This window comes from Plecotus auritus (assembly GCF_963455305.1).
Source record: "Plecotus auritus genome assembly, chromosome: 8".
In the NCBI taxonomy this organism is placed as follows: Eukaryota; Metazoa; Chordata; class Mammalia; order Chiroptera; family Vespertilionidae; genus Plecotus; species Plecotus auritus.
In genome coordinates this window covers 93,384,484-93,404,268 of record NC_137782.1, presented here as the reverse complement: position 1 = coordinate 93,404,268, position 19,785 = coordinate 93,384,484, and the positions used below count along the sequence as shown (strand labels likewise).

Below are 19,785 nucleotides of genomic sequence, written 5' to 3'. Positions count from 1 at the left end.
TGCAAATGTTTCCAATTTGCCAGTTACAAAAACTAACCCTTGGGCTATGTGGCAAGGCCCGGTCTTGGAAAAGAGCACTTCCGAAAGCTCATGGCTTAGACTCATTATTTTGTGGCCATGTTCCACTTTAGCTTAAAGAATGTCAGCATGGGGGCTAAAGCTGTAAATCTATTCCCACTCCAGTGAAAGGGGCTCCTGAGCTAACCAAGCTGGACTCCCTCACTGCCATCTTTCCTACCTCTGTATCTCCTGTCCATATACACCATAAAGCCACAGGGCTCATTCATAAAAGGGAAAATGAGATGCAAAAGATTAACTTGAAAATTCAGGTTTCTTTTTCCAGTGCCTTTTTCTCTCACAAAAAAATAACTTTTCAGGCTAAGAGAGAGCTGGAGGGTTAATGGGTCTGAATTCATTTATGCTCCAAGTACCACAGAATTTACACCGAGTGCAGACAGTCTCCTCCAGGAGGAAATTTTATTGTCATTGCTCTTGATGAGCAGGCAAACACATTGCTTACATGATGACACTGATTTCCACACTCAGCAAATTATTTACACACCAGCCCCAGACAGTAAAGTGTAAGAAGCATTTGGGATCACAGGATAAAAACACAATAAACTCCGAAGTCAAACATCAACTGGAATTTCATTTGGTACTTACCAATCAGGAATTTTAAATTACACGAAATAAAAAAGCAGCACCCCAAAACTATCACTAGGGCATGAGTAGAGCACTTCCCATGCAGGGAACTGGGGTTCTAACTTGGCCACACACACACATCACCCACTTGGGCCTTGCCTAAAAAGGCCCGTCTCTCAGTCTCCAGGACAGCTGCCCAGCAGAGGAAAAGCACTGGGATGTTAAAGACGGGAAAGGAAGGAAAAGGAAAACGCATTGCAACTCTGCTGGCCCATGCTGGCAGAGGCTGTTGCTAGACATTCCACTTGGTAGAAAGTCATTCACAGCCCAGGATTCCCACCTTTCCCAAGCTCTGAGATCCTGGCATTTCCCAAAGGGCGTCGGAAGTCACAAATCAAAACCCACGACGATGCTGAACAGGAATGATCACTTCAGAGCTCACTGGGCGCTCTCCGGGCAAGGGAGGAGATGGACAAAGGGAGCTTAGAAGGCAGTCTTTAAAATGTTTTATTACAAAGAACAGTACAGTGTTCATAAAACATTGCCCAGTGTCTCTAGAACACACTGTTGAACTGAGCACTGTAGACCAGGGGCCCACACGACTCTACCTTGGTAATGGCCTCGGTCCCCGTAGGGTCAGAGGACTCCTGTAACAGGCAGTGGAATGGACAGACCAGCAGTCACTGTGGCCCAAGGGCCCAAATGCTAAACCATGACATTGTTTTCCCCAGGGATTGAAATCCACATCCATGATTCACAACCCACCAAAAGCCAGGCCCCAGATTCGTCCACATCAGGCAGAGCACAGAGGAAACAACTCCGGACCACAGACGTCTCCGCCACTACTTCTTGTTCCTGGGTTTCAGCTCTTCGGCTGCGTTCCGCAGGAAAATGTAATTTTTCTTTTGAGGATTGTAAAATTCATGGCCCTAACGGGGAAAACACACACAACAATCTTATTATGAGAAAGCAAAAGTTAGCACTTTGTGGGCACTCTTCACGCCGAACACAGCGCTACGTGCATGAAGAACAGTCTCTGGAGAACGAATGGAGAGAAAAGCTAACTGTTCAACAGGAACCTCAGTCCTCGGAGAGGAGGCTGGGGACTTGGTGGGATTTGCCTTCCATGTCCCACTTGGAGGAACCACCCTGTACATGTTTGTCTTGTAGGTGCCGAGACGCTAAGCTGCCACCCCTTTAATAAGCCAAGATGGCCAGGCTGGCGTGGCTCAGTGATTGAGTGTTGACCTATGAACCAGGAGGTCATGGTTCGATTCCCAGTCAGGGCACATGCCCGGGTTGTAGGCTTGATCCCCAGTGTGGGATGTGCAGGAGGCAGCCAATCTATGATTCTCCCTCATCATTGATGTTTCTATCTCCCCCTTCCTCTCTGAAATCAATAAAAAAAATATATATATTAAAAAAAAAAAAAAGCCAAGATGACCACTCTCAGAGAGCAAGGCCCTGGGAGGGCAGCGGACGATTAGCTCTGACATGCGGTTTCATGGAAGAGGTCCTCTCATCCATGACTTCACTGGGACAAGGGCTTGGCCCAGGGTGAGCTGCCCCCAGACCCAGAGGGAAGGGAAGTGGAAGTGGTTAGTGTGTCTGCTGTGCGTGGAGGGATGCGGCGGGCCGGGAACGCTCACCTTGGACCAGTCGTAGCTGGAAGCGTAGGCAAATATGTTTCCGTTGTGATTGAAGCAGCAAGCCGATATGGGCTGATCTAACTGTTCCGAAGTTTTCAGTTTTGTTCTGGCATCTTTGTCCCAGAAGCTGAATCTACCATCAGATCCCACAGTGGCAAGGGTGCCGTGAACAGGATGGAATGCGATTCCATTGACCTGCAGGGGTTGACACGCACAATTAGAGGCAGACGGAGGAGGAGAAACCTGCTTTCACCAGCTCGTGCTTCCTGCTTGCAGCTGCTGCGCCTGGTCACAGGAACAACTAGCCATGCTCCCTGAGTCACTGCCAGCCCAGGACCAGATCGTGGCTCTTGTTACCAACACAAATCAACAGAAGGTAACAAGTGTGTAGCTAGTGACACTAAGGCACAGCCTCAGGAAAACGTTCTTCGTCCTCAGCAAACAGCAATTTCTCAGTATAAGCCAAGTATATAAACTGTCGACCAGCACCATGAAGGGGGGATACTCTCCCTCAACAGCCCTGAGCTTGCATTCAGAAGCAAAGTCAGAGGACGAAGACAGTCAACATGTTCACAAAAACAGAAAACAGCCCCACGGAGGCAGCCGTTTTCCTCGAGCCGTGAGCCCCATATCATCTCTAATCCTACAATGACTCAGCCACCCACCTCTGCGTCTGGTTTCTAGGCGCATTCCGTTCTCAAGGTTAAGTTTCTAAAAACATACCGCATAGATGTCCTGAGGAGCTGAAGTATTGGTTCCATTAGATCGGTGACATTTAAAGGTAAAGTTATCTTTGGCACTGAAAAACAAAGGCCCCAGTTAAGTTTCCCTTTTTTAGAAAAAGTCTCGGTTGAAAAATGCACCGCCGACCGAGCCCACTCACGGGTTTGGGGGGTTGATGTAGTGGATGGCTACTCTGCCCTCGATGCTTCCCAGCGCGAACCCTGTCGGCTTGTTCTGTTTGTCTTTAAATATGGCCACACATCGGTGCTGTAGTTTGAAAAAAACAAGACAAGCACATCCTCACAGTGTAAAATAAAACATTTCATACGAACTGAAAGGTAAATTACTTCTACCCCATTTTCCATTTTAGGAGAACCAGGACGGTATTACTCAAATATAAGATATCTCTATTCCTCCAGTAAGCACTATTTTCTGACTTTCTTGCTCTTTCTCTGTCACCCCAGAGGCCTGGCTGCCACTCCAGCAGTGCTCACGACCCTCAGAACCCCATCGGACCCTACTCTGGTGCTGGCCCCTCGTGGGGAGGGAGAAAGACACGTCAGTGTGATTCTTAGCCCAGCACTGACTGGTGGGCGCCCTTCATTGTGACCCAGTGTTCTGTGCCTCTGCCCCTCACTGGAAAAGGGAAGCAGTGCCCATCTGGCCATCACTGGGGACCAAGGGTCAAGTGGGACAGGGCTGAGCCAGCGCTTTCTAAACCACAAATGGGCAATGCCGAAACAAGTCACTGACCTGACCCAAGCCTGCGTCTGGGGGCCCAAAGGAGCATCTGCTGGATTCCACCCAAGATCCCATAGTAAGAGCCGAGAGCCCAGCCTCCTGGGCAGAGGAGCAGGGCTGGGCACCTCTGGGTCCTCCCGTCCTCCTCCTACTCATGACAACCTGGCCTAACCCAGAGGACCACCCACCCTGCCCAAGCTGGACATTTTAGCTTCTGCGGAGGTCAGGAGATGCGGCCGGAGCAGCACGAGATGACGGGAAAGAGCAGTTTGTTATTGTGATAATGCAGAGCACACAAATGTCCTACAAAAATGAAAAGTGAATGCTGATTCCCTTTTGGTGCCATTTGCTCTTTAACCCATTGTACGCCATAAGCGTCTGTAGACGCAAGCAGCGGAACTTCCCCACATGCCATGCGTGTCTTAAAAAAAAAAATGTTTTCCCTAAGTGGCAGCCCTGACCAACTTTAAAATCATTTTTCGTGAGAATTTTCAGCTGAAAATATTCAAGAACACCCAAATTGTGAGTAATATATTTACTTTTATAATGTTCATTGCAAATAGATTTTTTAAAATTCAAACTATCGTGGCGTGTGGGGATGGTTTCCGTTTTGGACGCGTGGCAGTTAACTGATTAAAAACAAACGAACAAAAGAGCAAGCCCATTACTTCTGTAAGAAAAGTTAACAAAAAGAGACAAAAGTCTGCAAGTACTTGGAGGACAGGAGGAACCACGGCTGGTCAAGCTGTACCCCTGCCCGCCCACCAGCTCGGCACAGGGTCTAATGCCCGCACACAGACAGCAACCACACAACTGGGGTACAATTTACAAGAACACATCTGCACGGTGACCCAGGGAAGACAGGTGGCATTCCTCAACAAGTGAATGAGCAGGCACCTGGAAGGGAAGCCAGACTAGACTAGGTTTTATCAAGGAGTTTGAATTTACCCAAAGGGCAACGAGGTCAGTTAGGGGGTTGAAGCCAGGGCTCGGCAGGGTCATATGTGCCGAGGGAGGAGTCCACACACTCAGGTATGGAGGATGGACTGAAGGACCTAAACTCTTCTTGTCACTCAACTGGTTAGGGAGAGGGGTCCAGGTGGTGGGGTCAAATCGAGGTTTGTTTCCTAGGACAAGTGAGACTTGAGCATGTTGCACTAAGCACTACGTGGGGGAGAGCCTGAAGGTACAGAAGGGAGCTGGCTGATCAGTAGCAGGAGGTTCCTGAGAAGGCCAACGGCACGGGTCCTGCCCTGAAACTGGCCGTGGGAGAACACTGCCTCCACCTGACAGCTGGGGATGGGCAGGAAAAGGCACAGGCAGGTTTCTGGATTCACAGGAGGAAGATAAGGAAGCTCCCAACCACCAGCTGTTTTCTGAGTAGAAGCTGATCTGAGCTCTGAGACAAAGGGGGAAAAAGAGGGAGAGTCTAGGGGACCCAAGAGAGTGAAGATCTAAGAGCCTGTGGCAAGTGGAAGACAGCAGGAGACGAAAACCTAAGCACCGCCTGGGCAAGATGAAGGCACTGTGGAAAGTGGAAGCTATGAGCTTACAATGGAACCAGTCTACTGGGAAGTGCAGTTTTATTCAGTAGCACCCAGCTATCAGGGGGAAGTTTAGGGGAGACAGGTAAGCTGGGCTCATCCAGCAATGAAGAGTTTTCACTCGCTAGACATTTGTGTCCTTATATTGACTCCCTTTGAAAATACTTACAGGTGTTTAAAACCATACGCGGGCACAGGATGGGTCTAAACCCCGGCTTCTTGATCAGACTTCTGACTCACCTGATGTTTCAGGGGAGATTCTATCCTCCTGAATTCAGAAGGCTGGTTCTCTAACTGATAGACTATCAGTCCCCTCTCCGCAGTTGCCACCACGGCCATAGGATATATCTAGGGAATGGTGGAGAGCAGAGACATGACTAAATAAGAGCACTGTGCTTTTAAAAAAAGCCCACAGACCCCCAACCCAGGAGCATGCTGTCTTTATACCAAAATATTATATCAAATTTTTTTACAGTCATAAAAATAAGTCTGAATTTTTTCTAAGTTTAAAACCCAATGTTATCAACATGTTTTAAGAAAACATAAAATCACATTTAGATAAAATCATTTATTTTTAAAAGACTAGTTTCTTTAAAACTATCCTATATAATCCTATATAATAAAAGGCTAATATGCAAATTGTCCCTTCGACTAGGAGTTTGACAGGGGGGTGGGGCCGGCTGGCCAACTGCCCACAGCCCCTCCCCCAAGCCAGCCCGGCCCCAATCAGCCCTGATCAGGGCCGGCAGGCCAGACCCCACCAGTGCATGAATTCGTGCACCGGGCCTCTAGTAAAATATATGAATACTTAGAAAATATACTTAGGAGTAGAGAAGAAATAAAAATCACCTATGGCTCTTCAAATAATAATAGTTGTTAACGTTTGGTAGTTTTACTCCAGTCTTTTTTCTGAGCATTATACATGTATGCATGTGAATGTATGTTTCTATATAATCCGTATCATTAACTCTAAGTGTGTATTCTAAGAATACTAGTGACTATCTAATATTCTCTCAAATAATCCTACCCCAGGATTCACTTAACCATGTCTGTGTTGCTTGCCCTTTAGATCACTTCCCATGTTTCACGGTATTGTAACAACAGGGACCATGTGCAGCCTTCCTGTTCTCATGACAAATTTCTGTAAGTAGAATTGCTGAGCAGTTGGTAGATAGCTTGAAGACTGATGACTAAATGGATGGAGAAAGTTCTTCATTTTCTCACCCAAAGAGACAGTCCCCACAAATCTAATACTGCCCATTTTCCTACAGCCACATGATAAAGGTCATATCCTGATGGCACATAGCTCTCTGCATATATTCAAATGACAAGTGACCAAAAACCCGACACCTACTATTTAGTAATTCTGGAACAAATGCAGCACAAGAATCTGATTTAAGATGACTGAGGCAATCTGGACTATATCCCCCTCTAATTGCAAGATGTCATAAAGTCAGAAAAGCTTTTATCTTTTAAAAGGAAATATGTATAAAGTTAGAAACTTTACCATGTCGGCACAGTAACACCTCTCAGGGAGCTGCAAAACCATCATGGGATTTGATGATCGTGTATCCCAAAACTAAAAGAAAAAAGCCAGAAAGCGACCATTCAGAGCTAAAGCCCAAACAGTGTAAGAACAATGAATGCATGTTGACCTGGTTGGGCCACAGGGCCCCTCAGCGGAGTGTACCTTCAAAGTCTTATCCCAGCTCCCGGTCATCACGCAGCTGTAGTTCGGGGCTTTGATCCAATGAATGGTTTTCACAGGAGCATCATGCTTTCAACAAGACAAAACCAAAATAGATGAAGGTAAATGTAACTAGTGCTAACAGCTTTAGTTCTGAAAATCCAAAGAGAAGGAATTAATTTAAATATTGAGGTCATACCAAACAAAAACTAAAGGGTATTTTAGCCCTTCACCATGACCAAAACATTCAAATAACGTAAGAGCCCATGTCTCCCTTTCATTCTCACGAACTTAATTGGATTTTACCCATAATTAACTAGCATGTGACAGTGAGAGGGAGTCCCTCCTGGGAAATCATCAGAAATAACTAGTAGGGGACTTCACCAAGGTTTTACTTACTTACTGAGGTGACACAAACTAAGAGATCAGGAGTTGCCTCTTGACAGAGCACTGTGGCCCGAGTGCGGAACACCTTCCTGACACCATCTCAGTGTCCTTACAGGTTCCAGTCCCCGGCTCTAGTCGCTTCCACCTTTCTTAGCAGACTTCACACAAGAGCCTGCCTTGTCCCTGAGTGGACTACAAAGCTCTGGAGCATGTGGAAGCATCCCCTCACCGTTGTACCTCCCTGCTAACAGTACCTGGCATACATCAGGTACTGAGTACTGGCCCAATGAACGAGTGAGCATATGTAGCTGGTAAAACACAAGCCACCCACGGGTGCTGAGTGTCAAGCAAGTGAACGTTGAGGGTCACCTGTCACATGCATCCATTACAGATTTAACGTCACTAACTCCTCATGATGCTCTCATCTGCACATACACGGAAGACCCTTCACAGAGCCATCTGTGGAGCACTAGTAAGAATGGTCACAAACGGTTCTGTTGTGCTAATGAGGTGGGTTTCTGTCTACTTAAGTCTAAGTGAGTTGGTATAGTCCAGTGGTCGGCAAACTGCGGCTCTATGACCCCTTGAGTGTGGCTCTTCCACAAAATACCACGGCCTGGGCGAGTCTAATTTGAAGAAGTGGCGTTAGAAGAAGTTTAAAAAATTTGGCTCTGTTGACTAATGAGTTTGCCGACCACTGGGTATAGTCAAACTGCATCGTTTCTATAAAAGAATTCTAGAAATTGAATTATAAAACTTGCAGGGGGCAAGTTCTCCTTACCTGTGCAATCTGTATCGCTTGATTACTGTTAAGGTCCCACATTTTGGCAGTTTTATCACATGAAGCCGTAAAAACTTTGCTCCCATCCTACGATAAAATGGAGAGAATCTGTTGTGCTAAGAAAAAGAAAATCTCTGTCTATATGTATATTTAGATGAGGCTGAATGTATTCAGGCAGGTTTTGTTCTGCAATTTTTACTTTTCCAATTATATGGGGCCGCTACACTATAAATGACAACGTCATATACAAAACACATTTTCAGCTCCATTTTTATTATTGATTTATTTTTTATAAGACATGCTATGTAAACAGGATGAACAAATTCAAAGGGCACGGTGAGGACTCGGCCTCTCCCACGTGACACCGGCTCTCCTCTCAGAGGCAGCCAGGGCCCTGACACGTCCTCCAGGAATAGACAGCTTATCTGGTATCTATGTCGGTTAACCAGGAGCCACTTACACTTTTTTTCTTATTTTAATCAATTTCAAGCCTTCACAAAAGTTGCAAGAATAAAACAATGAACACCCATAAACCCTCCACTTAGATCCACCAATTACAAACATTTGCCATATTTCCTTTTTCTCTTTATACACACATCTATACTCATTACTACTTTTGTTCAGCTCCATATCTAATAGCATTCCAAAGGGCATGCAATAAAATGACACTAATGTTCAATAATCTGTGGTCCTATGTCAATTACAGAGTATCTTAAAAAATAGCAGTTCTTGTAAATGGTTTTTAAAATATTCACATACAGAACTCAAAGTAGGCCATTCAAGTATGAAGAAGCACAAGATAATTTTTACTGCCTGGCTGGCGTGGCTAAGTGATTGAGCGTTGATCTATAACATGCTGGGTTACAGGCTTGATCCCCAGTGTGGGGCGTACAGGAGGCAGCTGATCAATGATTCTCCCTTATCACTGATGTTTCTATCTTTCTCTCCTGCTCCCTTCCTCTCTGAAATTAAAAGATATATATTCCTTTTACATATGCATATACATACGTATGTGTATACACACACACACAACTAGCATGCACTGGTGGGGTCCCTCAACCTGGCCTGCGGACATCCCCTGAGGGGTCCTAGATTGTGAGCTCCTGGATTGCGAGAGGGCGAAGGCCAGGCCAAGGGACCCCACCGGTGCACAATCTGGGCTGGGTAAGGACCACGAGAGGGCTCCAAGGAGTGTCTGGCCCATGTCAACCCAGTCCTGTTCGGGGCCGGCCAGCCAGCCAGGGAGGGACCGCGGGAGGTTGGCTGACCGGAGAGGAACCGTGGGAGGGCTCTAGGTGTGTCTGGCCCATCTCACCCAGTCCCCATTGGCTGGACCCCAGCAGCAAGCTAACCTACTGGTCGGAGTGTCACTGCCCCCTGGTGGTCACTGTGCATCATAGCTACAGGTCGAACAGTCATTTAGTCTTTTATATATATTTAGATATATCCTATATAATAAAAGCCTAATATGCTAAGTGTCTGGTCATCCAATCAACCAATCAAAGCGTAATGTGCTAATGATATGCTAAGACCGCTCAACCGCTCACTATGACAATCACTGACCACGAGGGGGCAGTCGACCAGTCGCTATGACGTGCACTGACCACCAGGGGGCAGACACTCAAATTGGTAGGCTAGCTTGCTGCTGGGGTCCGGCCAATTGTGACTGAGCGAGATGATCGGGACTGAGTGAGACGGGCTGGACACACCCTGGAGCCCTCCTGCATCCTTCCCCGGCCCCAATCGTGCACCAGTGGGGTCCCTCAGCCTGGCCTGAGCCCTCTCACAATCTGGGCTGAGGGACACCCCCCCGAGTGCACAAATTTCGTGCACTGGGCCTCTAGTATATATATAAAAGACTAGTGACCCGGTGCACGAAATTTGTGCACTGGGGAGGGGGTTCCCCTCAGCCCAGCCTGCCCCCTCTCACAGACTGGGAGCCCTCAGGGGATGTCCTACTGACGACTTAGGCCTGCCCCCCACAGTCTGGCCTCCCTCTGCGGGAGTCAACCAGGCTGATCAGGGGAAGGTGCCAGCCCCGTCATCCCGCTGCTGCAGCCACTGCAGCTGCCAAGGTGTTTTCATCAACATGGAATCCAGTCCCTTCACCATGAAAAAAATGACAACTTTCTTTAGGTATTTTCAAGATGTGTCTTTTATAGGACATGACATTTCTTTCTTTCTTTTTTTTTTTTACCCTCACCTGAGGATATATTTCCATTGATTTTTAGAGAGTGTGAAAGAGAGAGGGAGAGACAGAGAGAAACACCAATTTGAGAGGGACACTTTGATTGGTTGCCTCCTGCATGAGCCCTGACCTGGGCCCTGGCCAGGGAGAAGCCTGTAACCTAGGTACATGCCCTTGATCAGAATTGAACCCAGACCCTGTGGTTGGCAGGCTGAGGCTCTATCCACTGAGCCAAACCGGCTAGGGCAGGATATGACATTTCTCAGCCCCTCCAGCAGTGGACCTTCAATTTCCCTCCAGGAGTGTGGTGGAAAAACCCTAGATCACCTTCTTGGATTCTTATCACCCAAGTTACCAAGAACACTGCAAGTGGTGGCATACAGGGAGCTTAGCCAATAAGCGGTCAGAAAAGGCGTTTATGTTCGAACTGCTTTGGCTCGGTTGATAGAGCGTCGGCCTGCAGACTGAAGGGTCCCAGGTTTGATTCCTGTTAAGGGCATGTACCTTGGTTGGGGGCACATGCCCAGTGGGGAGTGTGCAGGAGGCAGCTGATTGATGTTTCTCTCTCATTGATGTTTCCGACTGTCTATCCCTCTCCCCTCTTCTCTGTAAAAAAGGCAATAAAATATATTTAGAAAAGAAAAGGCATTTCCTCTGCAGCTCATGAGCAGAGGACCCCCTGCGTTGTGTCCCCTGGGCTAGGGGCATGTCCCTGTGGGCCGGGGGGAGGGGGGGGAAACACGCCCCCAAGGCTGGTAGCCAGCCCCACATTGTGGGCACCGGGCTGGGGGGTGTGTGGAGACCCCGGGCCGTGCAGAGACCCCAGGACGCATGGCGGCAGCTGCCAGGTCTCCACACCCCCGAGGCCGGCAGCCAGCCCCACGTTGTGGGCGCCGGGCTGGGGGCGTGGACCTGGGCCACCGCTTGGTGCCGCCGCACGCGCTAGTGGCCACAGAGCGAGAACATCCGCCACGTTGCCATGGTGATGTGGGGATGTTCTTGCCCCACCCCCAGCCACTTGGCACCTGCACCCGTAGGCCCGGAGTGGCTGGGGGCGTTCTGGGACCCCAGCCGCTCAGGGCCTACGCATGGGGCTATAGGCTAGGAGCAGCCTGGGTTCAGAGGATGTTCCCAGGACCCAGACCACTCCGCACCTGCGCATGCAAATTAACCCGCCATCTTTGTTGGGTTAATTTGCATGCTCACTCCTGATTGGCTTGTGAGTGTAGCGGAGGTATGGTCAATTTACATGTTTCTCTTTTATTGTATAGGATAATTTTTACTGAAAAGAGAAAGTACTAATTGGAAAGTCGAGACCAGTGGTTGGCAAATTTTGTCTTAAAAGTGCTGGCTATTTGTTTAGTAAATATTTCAGTCTTTGTAGTTCACCGTAGCAGCTCCTTAGCTCTGCTGCTGCTGCAGCATGAAAGCAGCTGCCACACCACGTTAAGTGAATGAGTGTATTCTGACAAAACTGTTTTCAAACACAGGCAATGGCCCCATTTGGCCATAGTTGGCTATTCTGTTGTAATTATTATCTTCATTTCATATGGGAGCACCATGCAGATAATGCAGCTGTCACAAATGTCCACTACCTGAAATTCTCATCTGTTTCTATGTCTGTCCTAAGAGGTTATGAGTCCAATGAGCACAGGACCTGCCAACCTTGCCTCCACTGAGTTCCACTACATCTTGGTGCTCTGGTGTGCTAGAGGGCCTGGTAACTATTTGCTGAATTAAATGCTATTCTCTGTTTAGTTATTATTATCTTCATTTGATATGTGAGGAAACAGACGCAGACATTATTGTATCTTGCCAAAGTAAAAAAGCTGGAGGAGATAAAGACAAAATTTGAACCTAAGCCTGAACGAGACAATGCTCACAGCTCACTTTTCCTTTAAAATTCAGCTCAATTCTTGCCTCTTTAGTGACACATTCACAGCACCCTTTCCAAACTCTTTAGGCTCCCTGTGTTCGCGACCCCAACCAAGACATCCTGCCTCTAGAAGAGCTCACTGTCAGAACTCCTCACTCCTAAGTTTGAGTCCTCCACGAGATGAGGCATAACTTGGGAAAGGGAATGGACTGCATCATTTGGTAAATGCCAACAGCCACTCAATAACATCCAGGCAGCAGAATTCCTGTCAGTTACCTGTAATCCTTACCACACTTATAAGAAAGTTTACAATTCTGAACCATTACCCAATCAGTTAAGAAAGACAGGCAAATTAACTTAGAAATTATATCTGTAACAAATGCATCACTTTTCAAAATGTTTGCATCTACCTATTGGTACTTCTATCAACTTCTGACTCAGCCAGGCCCCTTTGTTTTCTTTATACCGGAGCAGCCACCAGGCAGGAGAGGGAGCAGAAGGGCTGGGCTGTCAGCTCTCCCTCCATCTCCCCTCCTCCTTTATCCAGGGGGCAGGCCCTCCACAGCTATAGCTGTCTCTGTGTCTTGCCACCTATCCTTCACCTTCATTAAATTCTCCTCAATCAATAGCAACAACAAACAACAACAACAAAAACCTTGAACATGCTTGCTTATGTAGCTGATAATCAGGATCTGGGAGGGAAAAGGGAATCCCAAAAAACCAAATGTCTTCAAATGTCTAATAACAGAAAAGAATTTATTTTCCAGATAGTAAATTTCTAAATCTTAAAACAACATAAGCTCATGGAATATTTAGAAGTAGGGAAGGCCTCAAGAAAAATCCTCTGTTCAAGGTAACCTGTCATTAAAATAATGGTTTTTTTATGCAACAAAGCTTTCATAGAGATTAAAGCCAACAACGATAACATCAGAAACATCAATAAATTACTATATTTACACTCACATATCTAGAATTCCTTCAATGTGTACACATACCTATTATTTGTGTTTGGGGTTATATAAAAACAGAAATATACAACATTCTGAATACACTGTACTTTATGTAGAAGAAAACATGAAAAATCGAATGACACTTACATCACTCCAGCAGACGTCAAGGACAGGCCCCGTGTGCATCTGCTGGGCTTTAGGAATAGTCTGTCCACTGTCTTGAACTTCCCAGCAGCGAACCTATAGTAAAAAGACAAGTTAATGCAAACATAGCAATTTATGATAACTTATACGCCTTTAAAAACTAATAACTAATGAAGTACAATTAAAATATATATGGACTTCTATCAATCTACTTATTAAAATCTTAGAATAAAGTAATTGAAAAGTATACACAAGTAGTTATTTTCCTATTCCTATTTCTAAGCCATTTAAATATACAAATTTGTTTGCTTCCACCTAAAACTGCAGATAGTTTTCTCAACATAGCTATGAGCCACATCTGTCTTTTTAGGTAGAATGTCCTCATTCCCATTCAGAGAATCAAAATCAAAGTGGAAACTTAACTTTATTCTCTGAATTCTTTGATTTTTTTATATCATTGTTTCCCCAGTTACAAAAGTAATGCATTTTACTTAGAGATTTTGTAAATATGACAAGAAAACAAAAATCAACCTCATCCCACCGGACAACTAGTTGGCAGCTGTGTGCTTCCAGTCTTTCTAGGCACACATATTTTCTTTGAAAAACGAGACTGCACAGTATCTTCATTTTTGTAATTGCAGTTTCCCTCAACTGCATTAGTTGCCAATAAACTCCTACATTTTTTTGGCAGAGAATCAACTGAAGTCTTTTTAGAAACTCATGTAAAAATCAAACCTGCTCAACCTTGACAACCTCCCCACTGGCCTATTCTTTCTTCCCCTCCTCCCCTCACTGCCTGCTGCTTCCCTGTTGCAGAAACCTTTTCAAAAACTTTAAAAATGGTATCCCATCATTCCGACATATCATAAAATTACCATTACTATTAGATAGCACAATTTTGAAGTTTTATTGCATGAAGACCCTTCAAGGGTCTATGCTTAGATCCTCCTTAGGCCCTGAGGGGAATCGCTGAGACAGGATTGCTTAAGAACTGTACCAACACACACACCTACCAGCACAGCATGTAAGGTTTCATCTTAGTGTTGTCAGCACCGAGTGTAATTCTTTTAACCTTCTTATTTTTGTTAATTTGATAGAAAAACAAGTCAATCGTGTAAATGCGTGTTTACCTATTTTAGGTGTGGCTTAGTGGTTGAAGTTTAATGGATCACTTTGAACCTCTTTGTGAAGTACCTCTTCACACCCTTTGCTTATTTTTCTACCAGACTTCTATTTCTTTTTGTATACTATGATTTTGTCTCTTTTTTGTACAAAACAGTTAAGTATAAGGTCTATGCAAAATCTGTGCTATATCTAAAGTTGAAAAGTTTGCCATATGCCTGAAGAACATGCTCAGGAAACCTAGGTACACTGTCATGACAACATGCATTCCCAACGAACACCCCAGTTGATCTGGGAATACACTTGCAGATACTGACCTAGAGGAGGAATTTGAGCCACCCGTATAATCGTGCTTTCTTAACAAAACTCAGTGTACCAAGAAGTGACATCTGCCCACTCAGAAGGGTTTACACCAGTGGTTCCCAACGTGGGGCACACGCCGCACAGGGGGACAATTCAAGAATGAGTAATTGACAGTAAATTTTTTGCTTTTCTTATGGTTCTAGGGGCCTCATATACAGTATATATCTATAATAATAAAAGTGTAATATGCTGATTACACCGGACGTTCTTCTGGATGAAGCCGGGGCTACGAGGGAAGCCTGGGTCCTGGGTGCCTACTGGCGGCCAGAGGGAAGCCCGGGTCCCAGGTGCCAGAGGGAAGCCGGTGCCAGCAGCCGGGGGAAGGCTTACTCTTGCACGAATTTTGTGCATCAGTCCTCTAGTAAATATATATTGTGACGTATTTATACATTTCAGTTCCCTATTATGTTTTGAAACTTTATTTGCTATTTTTTTTCATATCACTTGATATTAATTTTTTTTTAACAATTTCTTAGTGATTTCTTCCTCAGTACTTCAACTGTCCTTTTGTTCATTTTTCTCTTTAATGGAAGCCATGTTCTTTGGAAGCTTGTTTAGACCAAGTTAATGGCCTTTTAGGCTTCCTCCACGGGAGCAGGAGTCATTTTTTTAATAATAAGAATTATATGTCACAGGGGGGGCATCAGGATTTTAGAGATGCTTAGGTGGGGCATGGCCAAAAAAAGGTTGGGAACCACTGGTTGATACCCTCTAACTCAGCGGTCGCCAATCTTTCGGACTTCACAGACCACCAGAAGTCCACGGGCCACCGGTTGGCGACCGCTGCGCTGATTTATCTATAATTTACTTATTTAAATATACTAAAACATTTCTAAAGTAAATTGTAAAGACAGGAGAGTTCCCATATATCCCACACCCAGTTTCCTTCTTACATTTGTCTCAGCTTCATCCACTTGGGAGAGGACGGAGCCAAAAGGAAAGCTAATTCCACCCATTCAAAGAGGCATGACTTACAGAACACGCACATAAGGAGCACTTACATCATTAGCCCACGATCCTGCAATAAGAAAGTTCCCTGGCAAGGTTGGTGGGCTAAAAGATAGACAACCAATGCTATCATCAGGAGAAGATGTCACTTCAATATCCTGGTGGGGGGAAGAAAGGTCAATGTTAAAATGTATGCATCATCCCAGTTTCATTCAAAATTGCTTTTTTTTTTCACTGAACACCTCACGGTGAAATTCCCTTGTGCTCAACAACTAACTGAATCAGACCTGTCTTACTTTGCTCAAAAAGGGTGATGAGAAAGAAGCCAGTGAAGGCACCAGCACAACCACGTTTCCAGATGAGGGCCCACCATCTTGCCCTTAAGTGCTGATCACAGCTACTGCCTGCCCTCCCTCCCCGCAGAGATTCTGATTCAACAGTGTAGGCCAGGCCTCAGGTGATTCTGGTGATTGGGGCAGTGAGGGGGACAGGACAGCAGCACAGGGACACACAGTCCCTATGCTCCAATGTTTGAGAAAGCAACCCGACAAATTTTCAGAGCTTTCACCCCAAAGGAGGCTCCCACACTATCAGTTTCTCCTGCTGTCACTGCTGTGGGAGACCCTGGCCTGCACTCTTCAGGCAAACCCAGGATGTCCAATGTGGTACCTTCATAGGGTTGTGGTTATCTGTAGTTGTGCTGCCAAACATGCTGGTCCCACTAGTTCCAAAACCAGAGGTTGTTCCAAACAGACTCATTTTGGCTCTAAAAAATAATGGAAAATGTTAAGGACAAGTGCTTTTTAAGTTATAAATACCACCGAGAAGAAATACAAAGCTAATCAAGGCACAGAAGGGAAACAAAGAGTACATGGCTTGATGCTAGGCCTCTCTCTATTGAAGAGATCTAAATATGTGATAGAGTGCTTTTTAAAAATAAACTTTCTATTTTAGAAGTTTTAGATTTATAGAAATTATAAAGATAGGAGATTTCCTATACACCCACAGCCAGTTTCCTTCTTACACTTGTCACCATGGATAAACCAACGCTGACACATCCCTGCAGTGCTTCTCAGTCCCCAGCTAGAACTAAACTCGCTCAGGCTTTACAGCAACACTGTGCTAAGCACCAGGATACAACAGCAAACCAGCAGAAGGTCCCACTCTTCCAGGTTCCCACTGAGTGAGAATTCACTTTCTTCTTACTAATCTCTGCTCGCTGGTTTAGGTCAAGATCTCCACCTGAAGTTACTTAGAAAAGCAACCATTACTGGCTGCGATTTCTTTGTAGGAGTTTTTCAAATTAATCCATTTTAGTCTATGTGAGCACCAGCCTCACATATGGGTGGATATTTGCCAGCAAGAATCTCCCATTATGAGTTTAGTAAACTCACCAGGGTTTGGACCCTGCTCTCACCAGGCCTTACTTTCCTGCTTTATAAATACAAAATACTTTCTCCAGGAGTACTCTGAGGATCAAATTGGGTTATACATGTAGAAAGGGCAGTACCTCGAACTTAGTGGGTACAATAAACAATTTTCCTTTGCAAGGAGAAAGTCTGTGCACTGTAACTCCCTGATGACTCACATATGCTGATGCCACATTTTCAATTCTGTCATCGGCTAGCAAAATTTTAAACCAAGAAGCCTACCATGTCAGTCACCTCTCCCAAAGGAGTCAGGGAGCTGAGTGGCATACTTGCCAACAAGTGTAACATCTCTAAAAAAAAGACAACACAGAATGGGAAACTACTAGGAATTTTGGAAAGACATTTGAGTTTCCTGAGCTTCATGAAAAATAAACAGGTGCAGACATGCTAGGTCAAAGCAACAGCTCTGAGCACATTAATATCTCAGAAAGCAACTCTGTGAGAGGCCATGGTGCGTGCCAACTACTGCTGCCTTAAATGTGAGCAATGTACTTGGAACACCAGTTAATTGCATGGGTGAACAAACAAAGCAATGGCCAGGCTTCTGCCATGGAGTCCAGGTACTAGCTAAATCGCTTTGGCCATGTTATTTAGCCTTGATTTTCTCATCCATAAAAACAGTCACTAACATCCATTTCACAGGGTTATGAAAACCAAGTGAGCACAAACAGTGCCTGAAACTTTACTCCCATTCCTTCCCCTCTTCAACCATCAAGATGGGAGAGAACATTTCTGCCATTAGGAAAGAGCACAGGTCATTCAAGTCTTTATCAGCCGTTGTGGAACGCATAATATGCAGGACACTGGGAGCCCTCAGTTCAGAAGAGCCCCCAGTCCGCCTTACACCTACCCCATCTCCCCCATGCTGCCCTCCTCCTGCTCTCCACCCACATGCTCTCTGCCGGCTTCCTTTCTGCCCCTGAACACAGCGTGCTCATCCCGGCCTTGGAGCTTTCCTACTTGCTGTGGCTGGGGTCACTCTCCCTCCCCACAACCTCCAGCTGTCTGTCAAAAGGTGCCTCCGGAGAACTTTTTGAGGGGACGGAATGTTTTAAAACTGCATCGAGGTGATGTTTGCACAACTATATTAAACTCCCCAAACTCATCAAAATGTACACCGTGGTCTAACTTACAATAAAGCTCTCAAACGTATGTTTTTGTTAAAAAGGTCACCTCCTCAGAGGCTTCTCTGCCTTGCTAATTTAACATACCCAACCTTCGATCACCGCCCCCCCTTCCCCCCCACCCCCCACCCCCGGTTTCCTTCATAACACCTGATCTGGAATTTCTTTGCAATCAACCTCTTTCCCAGGAGAATGCCAGCTGCAAAAGCGCGGAACCTCTTTCCCAGGAGAATGCCAGCTGCAAAAGCGCGGAGACCTGTCTGGGTTCTTCCCTCACACACACCTGGCGCTCAGCACAGGGCCTGGCCGGGCGGCTGGTACTTAAGAGACACCTGCCTGGGGGCAGTGTGTGAGTGTGTGATAAACACCTTGCGGAGGAAGACAGAAAAAGAAGAGAGAGTTTCAGAGAGTGATAAGCGCAACGGGGCAATAAGGCAGGCTGACGTGGGGGACTAAAAGGTGATGGCTTTGGGTAGAAGAACCGTCAGACAAGGTCTCTGAGGAGGTGAAATGCGTTTGACGAGAGGCCAGAATTGTGCACGGAAGGGCGGAGGCGACAGACGCTGCCTTCAACTCTGGCCCTTCTCCGTGCCTCAGTTTCCCCACAAGAGAAATGAGGGGGTTAGACCCGAGGTGACCGCTGAGACCCCTTCCAGCTATGACGTCACTCCCAGGGACACTAGGGGAGCTTTTCAACAGGCGGGCTCGTCGAGGGCGCACTGGGCCGGGGAGGGGGGGCCCGGCCTCGGCGGCGCCATGGCGGCGGTAACGAGGGGAAGCGGCACGGGGACTACCTGAGAGTCGCACTACGGCGAGACGCCGGCTGCAGGGACCGGAGGGACTCGGGAGCTTGCGACCCCGCTCCGGCACGAAGGGAGCAAGGGCGAGGTGGTGGGACCAAGAATCCTGCGAGCCCGGGATCTCCCCACGCCCGTGGAGGAAACTGTCCCTATTACCGTGGAGACAACGTGCATGCGCACCCGAGCCACTTCCTGTGTCGCCCGGAAGGCAGGGAAGAGATAAAAGGCTCCTCCTCCCGCCAGGCGACGACACATGCGCACAAACGCTATTGACGCTGAGAGGAGATCCTCGTGCCAGCAGCTTTCGGATTGGTGGAAAGTTCCGACTTCAAGTAACCTAGCGACCTCTCTGAGAAACCCGCAGCCCGGCTGGTGGAGGGTAGTGTTTTCTCTTGTAAGTTAAAAGTCAGGCAAAATTCTGATTGCTGTCTAAGGCCATTCTCCCAGAAACTGATGGGACTCTGCGCGGGTTCCTGCCATGAGGTATCCTAAGCCGTCCTAGCTCTCTGGACTTCAATTTCCAGCTGCAAAATGTCTAACTTCAGGGCTGTTCTTAATTTGGTTCATGTGAAGTAATACACGTGAAAGGCTTTGGGTAAAGTTCCATAAGAATGTTAAGGGGCTGTTAGGACACCCGTGCCAACTGGTATTTTTCAGCTGGTTGCTTTTTTCCCCCTTTCAGGGAT

At 46.4% G+C, this 19,785-nt stretch overlaps 1 protein-coding gene across 1 annotated transcript; it reads right to left on the bottom strand.

The window, feature by feature from the left end:
* Positions 1-449: 449 nt before the first annotated feature.
* On the bottom strand, positions 450-19,302 carry RAE1 (ribonucleic acid export 1). Its single transcript, XM_080686263.1, has 12 exons — positions 19,094-19,302; positions 16,415-16,511; positions 15,799-15,903; positions 13,316-13,408; positions 8,155-8,241; positions 6,990-7,076; positions 6,807-6,878; positions 5,540-5,647; positions 3,175-3,281; positions 3,015-3,090; positions 2,292-2,486; positions 450-1,571 (listed from the first exon to the last, which is right to left on the bottom strand). The coding sequence occupies exons 2-12, from the start codon at positions 16,502-16,504 to the stop codon at positions 1,485-1,487; spliced, it is 1,107 nt and encodes a 368-aa protein (XP_080542389.1). The 5' UTR covers positions 16,505-16,511; positions 19,094-19,302; the 3' UTR covers positions 450-1,484.
* Between the last annotated feature and the right edge of the window lie 483 nt (positions 19,303-19,785).

Bases quoted from the DNA above. Each gene is read 5' to 3' on its own strand.
- RAE1 (XM_080686263.1), bottom strand. From the start codon at position 16,504: ATGAGTCTGTTTGGAACAACCTCTGGTTTTGGAACTAGTGGGACCAGC. The intron at 15,904-16,414 runs GTACCACATTGG...TCCCCCCACCAG, and splicing joins ATAACCACAACCCTATGAAG to GATATTGAAGTGACATCTTC. The intron at 7,077-8,154 runs GTAAGGAGAACT...TCTTGTTGAAAG, and splicing joins AAGCGATACAGATTGCACAG to CATGATGCTCCTGTGAAAAC.